At 32.6% G+C, this 14,286-nt stretch overlaps 2 protein-coding genes and 1 long non-coding RNA gene across 6 annotated transcripts in view; 1 reads left to right on the forward strand and 2 right to left on the reverse strand.

Annotated features, from left to right (window-relative positions):
* LOC140986062 (uncharacterized) overlaps nucleotides 1-14,286 on the reverse strand; it is a 76,529-nt gene that overhangs the window by 57,189 nt on the left and 5,054 nt on the right. The window lies entirely within an intron of this gene.
* On the forward strand, nucleotides 1,451-5,169 carry LOC140986134 (uncharacterized). 3 transcript variants are annotated; one of them, XM_073454152.1, is made up of 3 exons: nucleotides 1,451-1,726; nucleotides 1,825-1,876; nucleotides 3,109-5,169. In XM_073454152.1, the coding sequence occupies exon 3, from the start codon at nucleotides 3,182-3,184 to the stop codon at nucleotides 5,036-5,038; it is 1,857 nt and encodes a 618-aa protein (XP_073310253.1). In that variant the 5' UTR covers nucleotides 1,451-1,726; nucleotides 1,825-1,876; nucleotides 3,109-3,181; the 3' UTR covers nucleotides 5,039-5,169. The 3 variants fall into 3 exon arrangements, with proteins under 3 accessions (XP_073310253.1, XP_073310252.1, XP_073310251.1); XM_073454151.1 differs by having other exon boundaries at nucleotides 1,451-1,848; nucleotides 3,085-5,169; XM_073454150.1 differs by having other exon boundaries at nucleotides 1,452-1,876.
* LOC140985726 (NADH dehydrogenase [ubiquinone] iron-sulfur protein 5-B-like) lies at nucleotides 5,835-8,703 on the reverse strand. Of its 2 annotated transcripts, XM_073453623.1 has the most exons (4): nucleotides 8,560-8,646; nucleotides 8,191-8,257; nucleotides 7,071-7,264; nucleotides 5,835-6,177 (listed from the first exon to the last, which is right to left on the reverse strand). In XM_073453623.1, exons 3-4 carry the CDS (start codon nucleotides 7,218-7,220, stop codon nucleotides 6,082-6,084), a joined length of 246 nt encoding a protein of 81 aa, XP_073309724.1. In that variant the 5' UTR covers nucleotides 7,221-7,264; nucleotides 8,191-8,257; nucleotides 8,560-8,646; the 3' UTR covers nucleotides 5,835-6,081. The 2 variants fall into 2 exon arrangements, with proteins under 2 accessions (XP_073309724.1, XP_073309723.1); XM_073453622.1 differs by lacking the exon at nucleotides 8,191-8,257 and having other exon boundaries at nucleotides 8,560-8,703.

Below are 14,286 nucleotides of genomic sequence, written 5' to 3' on the forward strand. Positions count from 1 at the left end.
ACTCGATGTTAATTTTGTGAGACGAATTTATATATAATTTAACTTATGAAAAAAAAATTATTTTTAATGTAAAAAAAATTATTATTCATGATAGTTATTAACAGTTATAAACATAGGGGACATATTTGATCTCACATTTAGAGCGATATAATTAATTCTTTCTATAAATTAGCTCCCACAATTATTATTTGCAAGTAAAACTCCGTCAGAAGTACTTAAGACTGTAATATTTTCCACTATTAATTTTAATACAAAAACTCATATGAAACGGTCTCAACGGATCAACTTTGGATGGCATATCTCCTATTTAAGTCAGCCACGAAAAAATAATAATGTTATGTTAAAAATATTTTTTATTATAAATTTGAGGAGATTTGACTCAAAAGATCCGTGAGACTGTCTCACATGATACCTACTCTGATTATAATCGACATATTAAAAAAATGTAAAAAAATAAAAGCATATTCCATAAAGGAGTGGAGTACAATTCGACTTTGTGCTTTTTAGAACACCATAACTACAGATTTCTCATAAAATACGTCATTTGCCTAAGTAATCTTAAATTACAATTGCCAGACACTTTCAGAACTATAAGCTTATAAAAAATGCTATATCCAAGTTTACTATTCTATTTTTGTAATAATAAATTAAAAAAATCATAATCATCTTGTTATGATCAATCTAAATCATCCTATTATGTATATGATTCAACGCGTCAACTATTAAGCAATTTGTTAGAAATATCAGACAATCGATTCGAAATGTCACGAAATCCCGGATACCCTCGGCGTCCGGAAAAATGCACTACACAATACCCGAACTCTTATAAACAACAGAACTGTAGCATAAGGTCTATCTGCTGTTGGTTGGCTGAGTCACCATGATTTACCTCCTCTCACATTCCTGTCGGGCCGGGAGTGAGGAGCACCTAAGGTGAGCGATTTCACCTTTTTTGGAGCAATATAAACAACATAACTTTATGTAAAGAACATGGTAAACAAGAAACTAGTCTACTCTTTCCAAACATAAATTTTAGACAAAAAATTATAAAAAAAAAATTTTTTCTCTTTTATTTGGGTTTTTTTAGATAAAAAGATAAGTTTTTTATTTCGAAAGAATAATAAGGAAAAAAAAGGATAACTTTGGAATACTGGTAAAAATAAAGAGCAGGTCTCTTGTGATACGATCTCACGAATATTTATTTGTAAAACGGGTCAACTCTACCGATATTTACAATAAAAAATAATACGTTTAGCATAAAAAGTAATATTTTTTATAGATGACTCAAATAAGATATACGTCTCGCAAAATACGATCCATGAGACCGTGTTCCGTAAGATTTTGTAAAAAATAAAAGAGATAATATCACAAGATATAATTAAAAATAAAAGAGAGAGATGCAAAATTGCATGATCCAATGTTTGGGGATTTACTTTGAAAACCTTCTACGCGTGTTGAAGGGCGTGGAAAACACTGCCGAATTTCAAGGGAATTCGTCGAAATAGCCGACACCTTTCTCTTTCTCTCCCACATATACACACATACCTCTCTGTGTGTGACAAATCATAGCACAAGTGGCATAAACAGAGTGATGCAGGTTTCAGATCTATTTCAACGATTCAACGACAAACATTTGCGAATTGTTCAATCTCTTTTGATAGTCTCGTTTAACCTTTCTGGAATCTGATCCATACCCACCAAAAGTTATTATTTCATTTCAACAACTGTACGGATTCGACTCCCTTTTCCCGACGTTGCATTCCATTATATTTAAAGCAAGCATTGATCGCCTAGTTATTATTAAATTCTCATTCTGTTTTCTAGGGGGCTAATCAGAAGCTTAAAAAGGTTCCTTTTTTTTTTTTTGCGGAATCAGGTATGATTTCGTTTCTAAAACTTCTTGATCTGTATAAGGAATGTGAATCTATTTGAAAATGTTGGAAGTTTTATCTTTATGGGCATTGGTTGAATGTGAATCTGTTGTTGGATCTGGGATAACATTTAATTGGCATTAATTGTTTATAATTTACCTTTCTATATTTGTTTCTTTTACCATCTTGTACTGGGTTGGTTTAAGATTGACAAGATCTTGTGATTTCGTCACTGTTTATGAGGTCATTTGACTAATAATGGAAGTGGACTTTCTTGGTACTTCTGTGAAAACATGAACTTGTGATGCTTGTTTCAGACACGGTTTGGGGAAAAAAACAAAAAAGAACTCGTGAATCTCCAGATTTGGTGTTCAAGTGTTTGATGCGGTTTCTTTGTTCGTGGATAAGTTAACATGTCTTTGTAATAAATGATGTTTTGGTTCAGGTATGGGTTGTAAGATAAACTGTCATTGTGACATTGTTTGGTGTTGCTGTATACTAGGCTTGTAAAATGGTGTTTTTGATTTTGGAACTGACACCATCCGCTTACAAGAGAAGGTGTAATCAGAGTTTCACCGTTGTGGTTTCAACTCGTTCGTGATGGGTTTGAATTAGATTTGGTTACGGCTCGTATTGAATCGAAGTTTCAAATTAAAAATACAGCTTGATTTTATTGTATGTGAATGAAGGAATTGAAATTATATAGATTAAATTGGTTACATGTACTTCGATTTTTATAACTTAAGATGGATTTATTGTTTCATATACTTAGGTCTCGATCTTGATTCTGGAACGAAATCGGTTCTTAAGTAGATTCAAAGAGAATTGTGGTCGGTATACTTTTCAATTTTGTAAAGGTTGCTCCAGATGATAAAGTTTTCATTTTCTGATATTAATCATTTTAATCAGTAAACATTCCAAAGAAGAATCTTTGCTAAGTACATTCAAGTTTCGAATAATGTAACCTCGGATCTTTTTGCAAGATGAACAAAGTGGTCAATTTTAACATTGTGGCTTTGGTAACATCAACTGCCCTTTTTTGCTGGATTGCTTCAAGAAAGTTGTTGTTCGTTCTTTGGAATCGTCACCAACTATTGTGCTTGTTTGCACTTGAGCCAATATTGAAGCCTTAGATTTTTTTATTCTCTCTGGTTTACTTATCTTGCTTATGTCCTCCGTCGATTTTATGTTTCTAACCTTTGTAGTTTATAAGTTCTTATCGCCCTTTCTTTGACAGTACAAATTGGGAATCCGAGCTTTTCGGAGGGCAATTAAATCTACTCGTTGGTCAAGATTAAGTTGAAGTCGCCATGTTTCGGCAATCGCCACGTAGGAACCCGAGAAATAAAGGATTCAAGGTGAAGCATGTTCTGCAGCTATGTTTGCTTCTCGGAGTCGGTATTTGGTTGCTATACCAAGTCCAGCACTCCCGTGACAAGAAGGCGTCCTATCAAGAAAATACAAAAGTTTCAGAGAAGGTGCAGGATGAGGTAGACACTATTAAGCTTGGGAGAAAGGATCTTTTGCCAAAAACAGAAGAAGAAGAAGAAGATACTGTAGATGAGAAACCTAAAGAGGAGACTTCTGAGGAAAAGCCAATGCAGTTTGATGATGAAAATAAGCTTGAAGATCGGGGGCAAGATCAAGAAAATACAAAAGAGGGAAGTGAAAATCGAGAGAGTGAGGAGACTAAAAGTACTAATGTGAATGATGAAAGTAAAATAAATGGCGAAGATCCAGAAAATACGGTGGGAGATGGTGAAGGAAGCAAAGAAGAGGAAAATGGAGAGAATCCTGAAGAAAATAATGAAAAAGAAGGTGAGGAGAAGGCAAATGTGGAGCCGGATGTTAAAGAGGGTAAGGTTGATGATGGCGAAAATGAACGTGTGAAAATTGATGAAACAGATCAAAGTGGAATGAATGGCAAAGAAAGCAAGGGGGGAGAAGGTGAGGAAAAGGCAAATGTGGAGCCAGATATTGAAGAAGTTAAGGTTGAAAGTAGTGAGAATGAAGGTCTGAAAATTGATGAAACGACGAACGAGGAGAAAGTTGATGGAGAGAAGGTTGTTAATGAAGGGGATGGCACTGAGAACAAAAAAGAAGAATCGACAGAGGAGTACGAGAGCAAAAGTGGTGATAAAAACGAAGAAAATGGAAGTGGAGAAAAACATGATAATGAAGAGAGAGATACGAAGGAGAGCAATGGAAAGAAGAATGCAGAAGATACTAAAGAGCAAGAGGGAAACAACATGATTGATGAGAATATAGATGGTTCGACTGAAAAATCAAGCGCATCAGATATAGAAAGTCATGGTGGAGCTGATAATGAGGGAAAAAAAGAAGAAAATGCCAAGGGAGAAAATCTTTCAATTGACGGTATGGGCCAAGATTCGCAAAATTTGACAGAAACACGTAGTGTTAGTTTGGATGGCTTGAACGGGGAGGATAAGTCGGTGAGTGTGGATCAAAGTGATAGGGAGGATCATTTGAAGAGCAACAGCGATCAGGAAGAGTTGAAATCAAGTGACCTTAATGATGGGACGATGGAGAAGAATAATTCATCTAAAGGCGATGAACACATGGATTCTCAGAACCACGATTCAACAGCTGAAACTACTGATGATAATGATAAACATGATCAGGATAATGATAAATCTACCGATGATTCTGCTCAAAGCCAACAGGAACAAGATGAAAAAACTGTTACCCAAGATGAGAAGAGAGATGCGAAGTCTCCATCCTCAACAGCCGAAAATTTGGACGTTTCAAAACAAGATTCAAAGGGATCTGATCTTGATAACACAGGAGATGGGAAGATTGTTGATTCCCAGAATGCCCCAGGCCTAAAAAATGATACTGAAACATCGGCTGAAAATATGAGTGACAATTCGAGTGAGCAACAGAATCTTGATAATGGTTCAGAAACAGATGGGAGTGCGACCTCGTCTAATGACATTAACGGGGCCGAGCAGGGCCAAAATACATTGGAAAATTCATCTGATACTTCAAATACCGTTAGTGATGACTCATCTCCAGGCTTAAACACGAACACTGATTCTAGCCAACATGATGAGGCTTCTTCCATTCCTCAGGATGAGAAAGAAGCTCGTACGGATCTTGATACTCTTCCAGATTTAGGATCGGAATCTAAAGATGCCGTTGCTTAGTAACATTCATTGTTTGTTCTTTATTCAAGATTCTTAGGTTCAATGTTTTCTTTCCTTCGTTTTTTTACCTCTTATGTTTTCTTTCCTTCAAGTGCATAGGCAACTGTGATAATATATTATTCTACACCCTTATCTTCTTGCTTTTGATGTCTGTTCAAGCAGATTCAAATTATAGTGTGGAACTTCCCAATATGTTGAGTAATTTTTTTTATCTCAATCGAAATGTTTAAATTAGACACGGGCCGAATAACCTACGTAATGTGTGAACAAGGGAGAACTGAGCCCATGATTTTATACAAACTTTCATTCTAAAATATGACTTTCTTCATTAAAATATGTGTGTTAATTGGGTTTAGTCTATATATATATATATTTGAGAAATATAAATATATACGTAGAGATACAGAGACCAAGAACACTTCTAAAACTGCCCCACCAAGCAAATGGGGTACATTGTATGAAAAAATCGGCTGAAACCTGCATGTAACTAGAGCCAATTGGATCCATCTTATAACTAGTTTAAAATGTCATATATGGATCAGTTCAACGCCATAATTTAAACATACATGTATATGTGTGTGCATACTTCACTTGGCTCGACTTCTACAAGCATTTGATATTTTTAGCGACGTTTCTTTTTTTCCACCTAATAAATATAGAGAGGGATCTTAAAAAAAAAACCAATTCAATTATTTTGTAGTAAAGGGTGTTGAAGAAAAAAGTTTCTTGTACACGATTTCTCAATTCGCTGGTCAATATGGAGACAAATGCACATCGAAATCCTTGGCTAGATGGAGAAAGGAAAACAAGGCAAGAAGCATACCAAATGTTGAAAACATTGCACGCTTAAATGCATGTTAGGAAAAAAATACACCTCAAATTTTGCTCCAACGATTCTGTTTAGGAGATTTAAAATTGTTATTCTTGAGCATCCCACAACACATCAATACAATGTCTATATCATTATTCATAACATTGTTCTAAAGAAGATCGTTTAGTTCCCCTTTTCAATTGCTCAAATAGAAGACAGACATTCATGATCCTCAGTGATGAGCACCATCTCCGTGTTCCTTACCCTTCTCCGCAGCTGATCTTAGTTGCCGCTGCTCCTCCTTATAGATTCGGTTTCTACGTTGAAACTGCAATAAACGCGAAAATATTAAATGCGTCATTAAGAAGATGATGAGAGGTGGAGGTGGCCAATAACTGCCTATCACACCTCACGGAAAGAAACACTTTCTATAAACCTTGTAGTTCAGTTCGCAAGTATCCTATATGTTATGAATGGCTTGTAACCCTTTTCTTAATCGGAATGGATAGAAAAGTTGAAAAACCAATGCCATATTGGTCACCAAAGATTGTGCCTAAGACTGACCAAAGTACCATATGAAAGCTAATACTTTTACAAAGGGAAATGCAGAAACAAGGTGAATAACCTCGAACCATATTATAGCCTAGCTTCTGTGATTTTCTCGACTGGATTTTGGTTCGTAGATAAAGATAGAAATACAGGCACATGAAAAGACTTCGCCCTCACCACATGACGTATTGACCAGACCCTCGAGTTTCTGGTATCGCAAACCATGCTTCAGCCATTACGCTATTCCACAGATTTCACCAAACCATATCAACTTGATACATATCAACCCCAATCTAATCAAGGACACATAAGAAAAAGGCAAAGGACTTGTAGTGTGTTTGGATCCATTGAGCTCGTTGAATTAGAACCGGTAAGAAACATATTCACATTCAACTCGAAGCAGTTTTGAATTTTAAATCTAATTCTCAAAGCTAAATTCCTTGATACACATAGCACTTTTTTTTCTGGTTGACCAATGGAGTCACTGGTTATCAATTGAACAAAGCTTTAGCCTTTAAACATACCACAATTCACAAACTTAATCTTAATCGGCAACAAACACAAAAAATCAACAATACTCAAACATAAGTGGGGCTGAAAAAGCCCAATATGCACCATTTAACAGAATCAATACCTAAAATCAAAAGAGAAGGAAGCAAAAGGAAATATTACCTCTTTCGAGTGGTGGAGGCACTCGAAATAGTCTTCACGAAGGAGGGCACAATCCTTGGGCTCACGGCAGCGGGACATGCATTCGCTAAAATCCATCCAGAAATCGTAGCATCTACCCTTGTTTCCTGTTATTCCCCAACCAGATGCCATTTGTTTTAGTGTTTCCTTGCCAGGGTTCAGTCGACTAGATTAGTCTGGGAATTGGACGAATGAAAATGAGAACTAAAATTCATTAATAACTATATTTAAATAACAATCTAATTTAATTCAAATAAAAGAGTTTTTACAACAGTTTTTATACTGATAGAGGATTGTTATTTGAACCGAAAATGTGTAATAACACTCTATTTAACTTTTTAATTCAACTGATTGTCAAATTCGTAGTCTTCTTAGTTTTTAAAAGATCAATAGTATTTCAATATATAAGTTAAGACATATAGGGCTGCCTGGATTACCTCAAGCAAACTGCCTGCGAAAATTACCAATTTGTTTAAAAAATATTGTGGCATTTCTAAATTACTTCATGTTAACTTGATATTCTTTGGGTAATTTCTTTTTCAAAAAAATAAGCCAACCATTTCATCATTTCAAGCTAAGAGAAGAAAAATGTTTTAGTTTTAGTACTCTTTATCTACTTAAGACAACACTTAACCAATTTCACATTCAAATCAATTACCCAAAAAAAAAAAAAGGAATGATACAATCTCATTTGCAAGCTAGTAAAATCATATTTGCAGGTGTCTAGTTGAACAATTGAAAACTTCTCAAGTTGCAGACTACTGAGAGCAACCTCCCTAACTTCATCTTATTCTCGAATAAGGAACAATGTATTAGCATTTCCAACATTCAATCTCACATTATGAGCTGCCCTATTTCATCAATTCAGCGTGATATTGAGCATAATACGAAACTGAACTAAAACAGTCATAAAACAGCCTTAACTAATGACAGCTCAAGTTTTAGATTCAGCCATACATGCTGTAGAGATAACGTATTATGCTTCAAGGATTTAATATCATTACATACTGTAACAAGAATTTCCTCAAGTTGGTCATGAACCTCTTTTAACATAATTCTCGAGAGAAAACAGAACCAAACTCTTCATAAACAAAAATGAGACCTGAACATAATTCTGCCCTATCTTCCTTCTCTATCACTCCAATAAGCAATCTCCAATTAAGTCATAGCTAAGTGAATTCCAACAAAACCAGAGCACATGAAGTTGACAGAATGAAGTCGGATTAGTGAATCTGTCCAACTCCATAAATCAAGTAGGAAATTCGAACACTACACAATCCCACACACAACCCGATTTCAATTCGATTTTGAACTCAGTTTCCCAAATTATAAGGAAGAAAACGGAACGAAATCGACATATACTCAGAAACGGATTGGAATCAATAATTCTGCCCAAACTCTTAGAAGTTTTGCGATTGAATTAGGAAAAAATAATAATGCTCAAAATCTTCAGGTGCAAATCCATTCTTACCTAGTACGTCGAACGGAATCGCACGCCCTGGGAGAACAATAATATGATCAAATCGAAGGGAAAATTAGCACTCGTACACGCTCGATAAACTCTTTGTTTTGTTTTGTTTTGTTTTTTTTTTAATTTCCTTGGGTCAATTTTCTCTGTTATGGGTCGGGCTTTGTAGAATAATGTGGGCCGTTCTGGGCTGGAGAAATAATAATGGCCCTTTTTCTTTGTTTATTTGGCTAAAATTATAAAATGCCAATTTTAATCCGTATTTATTGAGATGTGATATTCATGTATCTTTTATTAAATCATTTATATTCATATAATGATTATTTTTAATTATTTATTTGTATAATTAAATTAATATCAATTTTAAATTTTATAATTAATTATAAAACATTAAAATGGTATTATTAATTTAAATATCAGAGAAATACAAAAAATGATTGTCGAGACATGATTACAAGACCATAATCATATCGATCCAACAAAAGATACAAGACTTCCTAAGTGCTATTAGTGACTCGTTCTTCTCGACCTGACAAAGAAACAGTTCATATAGGAGTGATCTGATTCGCTGATCGTTTAACAAAAACAAAATATAAAGATTCGAATTTTCATTGTCAGGATTTTACAATCTTCGATTATCAAACCAACTTGAGAAGAGTCGTGTAATGCAGCATGTAGTGAATTAATAAGCTCAATGATTATTTGTGAAAAGTGTAACTCTTTTATCCAACTAAGCGCCTTCCTAATTCCCAACGCTTCAGCTATCAAAGGATTTGAGAGTCGTGGGATTTCATGTACTTATTTCAACAAATGTGCTCTTAATTTTGAAAAAAGAAAATTTAATGTTTTAAAATTTTATACATTAATAAATTACTCTGAAAAATAACCTTTTCCTTATTAAGCATAAATTGTATATTGAATGATTCATTTTTTTATATAAAAAAATATCAAATTTCGTCTCTTTTTTAGATTAATTCTACATTAATTTCTATTTCAAACATTAACTAGAATGAAAATTTGTTCGAACCATTCCTGTGTAAACATCAGAAAATGCGTTCATTTTTTATGGGCGGAACATATAAAAATAAGAGTAGGTCTCTTGTGAGACGGTCTCACGAATTTTTATCTGTGAGACGGGTCAACTCTACCGATATTTACAATAAAAATTAATACTCTTAGCATAAAAAATAATATTTTTTCATTAATTACTCAAATAAGATATTCGACCCACGAAATTGATCCGTGAGATCGTCTCACAAGAGTTTATGTGTAAAAATAATTGTGGCAATGGCTGTCTTTTTATTTTTCTTTAATGGACATATCAACCCGGATGGGACATTAATTTTAAAAGTTGTTAGAATATACTAACTCCAACATTTATTGGAAAAAAAATTGTCATAAAATATATATACATATATACCCATACACATTTAATTACCGGCATGTGAAAAAAATTTATTTTCAATTGATATACTCTCATAAAAAAATTATGAAATTCATTTCATGGAGCAATTTTTTTTGTAGAAAGGACATAATCACAAGTTACAATTGCATTAGGTTGTGCGTGAATTGACGGATTTCAAATATATTTTTGTTTTTTTAGATAAATAAGACCATAATTAAACTTCAAATTTATCTCTCACGTGTTTATGTAGTATTTCATATTAGTAAAGATGAATTTCAAGTTCACTCAATAATGATGTCATTTGAAATTTATTTACTACTTTTTGTTACTAATAATATGTAACTAAGTAATGTGTAAATTTAATATATTGTTTCATTGTAAGTAATAAAAATAATCAAAGTTCTTGAATTTAATATATTATTTCATTGTAAGTAATAAATTAATCGAAGTTTTTGAATTTCAAATTCATCTTCCCAAATGCACCGTTAGATATCTCGGAAGAAATCTTCTGTCACACAATATGCTACACATGTTAAAATTGGCTAAAAACCATGACTTGATAAAGGAACGACTGATCAGACATCCACTTATCTAAATCTAACAATATTTTCGTAAGAAAGAAAGAAAACCTCTGGATTCAAATGAAATACAGCTACGTAAAGATCAAGAGAAGAGCATTTCTTGGATTAAATGGTTAACATCAATTGCTAATTAGACACTAATAATAGAAGCAATTTTTCCTTTGATCCAAAAAAAAAAAAAAACAAAGAGAAGAAATCTCCATGATATGTAAGAAACTAGCTAGACCTGAAAATTAAGGTGGTAATATATATGTGTACTGCCTGGCTCGTTTCTGTCTGCCTTTTTCCAAAGCTTTTCAGGACAAATATCAACCAGTAAACCTCAGAGCCCACAAGTAACGAAATATTCGAATCTGCTAATTCGTCCACTTGAACTGAGACAAGAACTGATGGGAAATGACCGTCGAGGGCCAAGGAACTAACCCCGGTGGACAGCTTTTCTCCATGTTAATGAACGAGGGTAGATCGGTCATGATTTACAGAAAAAGATGAAAGAAATATTAGCTAGGAAGGGAGAAAAGAAAAGGGTTTTCTTGTGAAGATAGAATATATCATGTCATGTAATGAATTTATAGAAAGCTGGTTTCTCCTCCTCCTTCCATGGCCTATTACCTCTCTCTTTCTCCGGCGTGTCGGGTGGTGGATCTGAGGGAGGGAGGAAGCGTTGGAGAGTGGGAGAGGGCGGAGGAAATGGAAGACAACGCTCGCACTCGCCGTGGAAGGAAAGACACGTCTACTTCAAATCACGAGCTCCTGGTTTTCTGGTCATTGGAATATGATTCCTAGTTATTTATATTATATTGTATGCAACTTGCCGTACATTTAAAATTATGTGAAACATTTATTAAATTAAAATTCCTTATATTTTTATATTGAGCAAACCATATGACAAATGTAATATCAAATTTAAACTTACAGAAATGCAAATATTCTTTAAAAAAAATATGAAAATCATCCTATAATTTGACACATCTTGGATTTCATTCTTGTAAGTATCAATATATGATCTTCAAGCAATAATCAACTAGTTAATTTTTCAACTTTTAGTTTTTTTTCGTAAAAGTATTAGATACTAAAATTTTATTAAAACTTGACACTTGAATTGTTTTATTTATTGTTTAAAAATTTTAAATTAAATTTTAGTGTCAACTATAATTTTCAATAGGCAAAAACTTGTGTGAGACGGTCTCACGGGTCGTATTTTGTGAGACGGATATCTTATTTGGGTTATTCCTGAAAAAATATAACTTTTATGCTAAGAGTATTACTTTTTATTGTGAATATCGGTATGATTAACCCGTCTCACATATAAAAATTCATGATATCGTCTCACAAAAAACCTACTATTTTCAATAAAACGTGGATATTATTTATTTGGTAGCTAAAAATAAGGTAGTATTTTCAATATTTGCAATAGGTCCATTTTCTGGTAAAAGATACTGTTACATTTTCCCCTTCATTCAATCAACTCATCAATGATTTGATGAATTATCTATACGGCACTAACTGTTCCGACTGCTGCGTTGTTTCGAATATGGATTTCCTCTCTACCACTCGTTCTTTTTCCTTTAATAAAATAATTATTTCGATTTTATTATTATTATTTACCTAAACACAAAAATTAGTATTTAAACGGATTTTCAACACTATCCGATTTATGTTATTTTTTATGATTAAAATATTTTTTGTTTTGAATATGAAACAAGTCAACTCGTTTCAAGATTATAAATCTTTGAGACTATCTCACAAGAAAATTACCCTTAAATGGATTGAAATTTTTTTTTGGGTTTCCATGAGTTATATCATATTTATGCTAATTATTCAAATTATGTAAATATGTTTTTATAAGATTATATTTTTTGAAATTTGAGTACTTCAATTTTAAATAATATTTACTATGTAATTAAAAAAAAAAAAGTCAGATCAATTCATTGATGATTAAGACGGCGGCCGCACATGTGTAAAATTCAATTGATCTATTTGAATGATCACCGGTGTCTGATTAAATATTGATATTAAGGAATAAAATCTACGTGTTGCTAATTTAAAAAATGATGGGATCGGTTAGGTAGGTAAATCGTTGAGTTACAATAATTCGGTTTTTGAAATATTGAACACCGATGAATTAAATCGAGTTTATTTTTTAATCCAAGCAAAAGACACTCGAAATAATCCTTCGTAGAAATCGATTAAATATTTTGTAGAGCATTTAAAATACATGCACGTTTGAAAAAGTTTCAAATAAAAAATTATAAGGTGTCCCTCAATATACAGAGATATTATATGCCACTTATATTTAATAAAATTATTTATATAATAGTGAGAATAAATTATAAAATGCTCACTAAGATTTCGAAATTCTAATGGATCTATTCCTAAATTTCGAGCTCGATAAAATTCGTTTGTTAATAACTTTATTTATGGGCAAAAACTTGTGTGAGACGGTCTCACGAGTCGTATTTTATGAGACATATATCTTATTTGGGTCATCCATGAAAAAGTATTACTTTTTATGCTAAGAATATTACTTTTTAGTGTGAATATCGGTAGGGTTGACCCGTCTCAAATATAAAGATTATTAAGACTGTCTCACAAGAGACATACTCTTATTTATATTGTAATATGTAAACCCCTTAGAATTACTGTATTTGCTAATATTAAATGATGTTCAAATTTGTTATTACCATCCTTCTTAGATATTTAATAATTAAGGTGCAAGAAATAAATTGTTCGATAAAAAACTTTCCACGTTATTTTTCGACTATCCTCTTATTCTAAGCACTATCTTATTATCCTAACATGGAAACAAATATTATAAATAAATTCAAATTTACAAGAAAAAATTATTATTTCCAAATAGTATTTATATTATATATAGATGCAACGCATGCATTCGGTGATCTAGTATTCCTTAAACACACAAAGAGTAAAAAAAAATATCCATAATTGAACCAATGAAGAGCTCAACATTTGGCGTTGTCCCCTCCGCAACATTTGCATTTCGCATCCAAAACTTTATTCATAATCACATGTGAACAAAATGTAGATCAATCGAATAAATTTAATTCAAAAGTTCGATTTGATTTATTTGGTAATCCATTTTTAATTTTTAAAATATTGGTTTATCTGGTTCACTTCAAAACATATTTGATCTAGCTTTTCTAAATTTCATCTTTAAAAAAAACATTATGATGGTTTATTTTGACATTAATTGATAAAGATTCTATTTATATTTAATTTATTTATTAGTATCATTTCCACCTTCATATACGGTCTTGAGAAAAATGAAGTCATTGGCGAATCTAAAAATATAAATTTTCTTGAACAACTCTTAAGTCGAATTTTAGCTCACCTAGAGAAGGAATAGGTCGAACTATTCAACTCAAGAATCCGAGGATATCAATTTATTGTTATCATATTATAAATTTTTATCATCACATCCCACAAGATCAAGTTGTGCCAATTATGATATTGGTTATTAGGAAGATGCTCGTTTCATTTTTCTAATATTTTGTTATTTAATGTTTCTGTTACTTTAGTCAGTATATCGAACTAACTGATTTTAAATCGATTTGGCTCATTCGATTTCCAGAAAAATATCGAGAACTTTTGATGGGAAAAAATTTAGGTTTAATCCATTTGATCAACTGTGTACCCCAAACTCATAAAAATTACATAATTATCTGTTGTTATATTGAATGAAATGAGACATGGATTTGTCCCACGTTAGAAGCCGAACCAAGT

This window comes from Primulina huaijiensis, chromosome 10, assembly GCF_012295235.1.
Source record: "Primulina huaijiensis isolate GDHJ02 chromosome 10, ASM1229523v2, whole genome shotgun sequence".
NCBI classification, from domain to species: Eukaryota; Viridiplantae; Streptophyta; class Magnoliopsida; order Lamiales; family Gesneriaceae; genus Primulina; species Primulina huaijiensis.

Coding starts and splice junctions, on each gene's coding strand:
- LOC140985726 (XM_073453622.1), bottom strand. CDS start 7,220: ATGGCATCTGGTTGGGGAATAACAGGAAACAAGGGTAGATGCTACGAT. Junction 6,178..7,070: donor GCCTCCACCACTCGAAAGAG/GTAATATTTCCT, acceptor CGTTTATTGCAG/TTTCAACGTAGAAACCGAAT.
- LOC140986134 (XM_073454151.1), top strand. CDS start 3,182: ATGTTTCGGCAATCGCCACGTAGGAACCCGAGAAATAAAGGATTCAAG.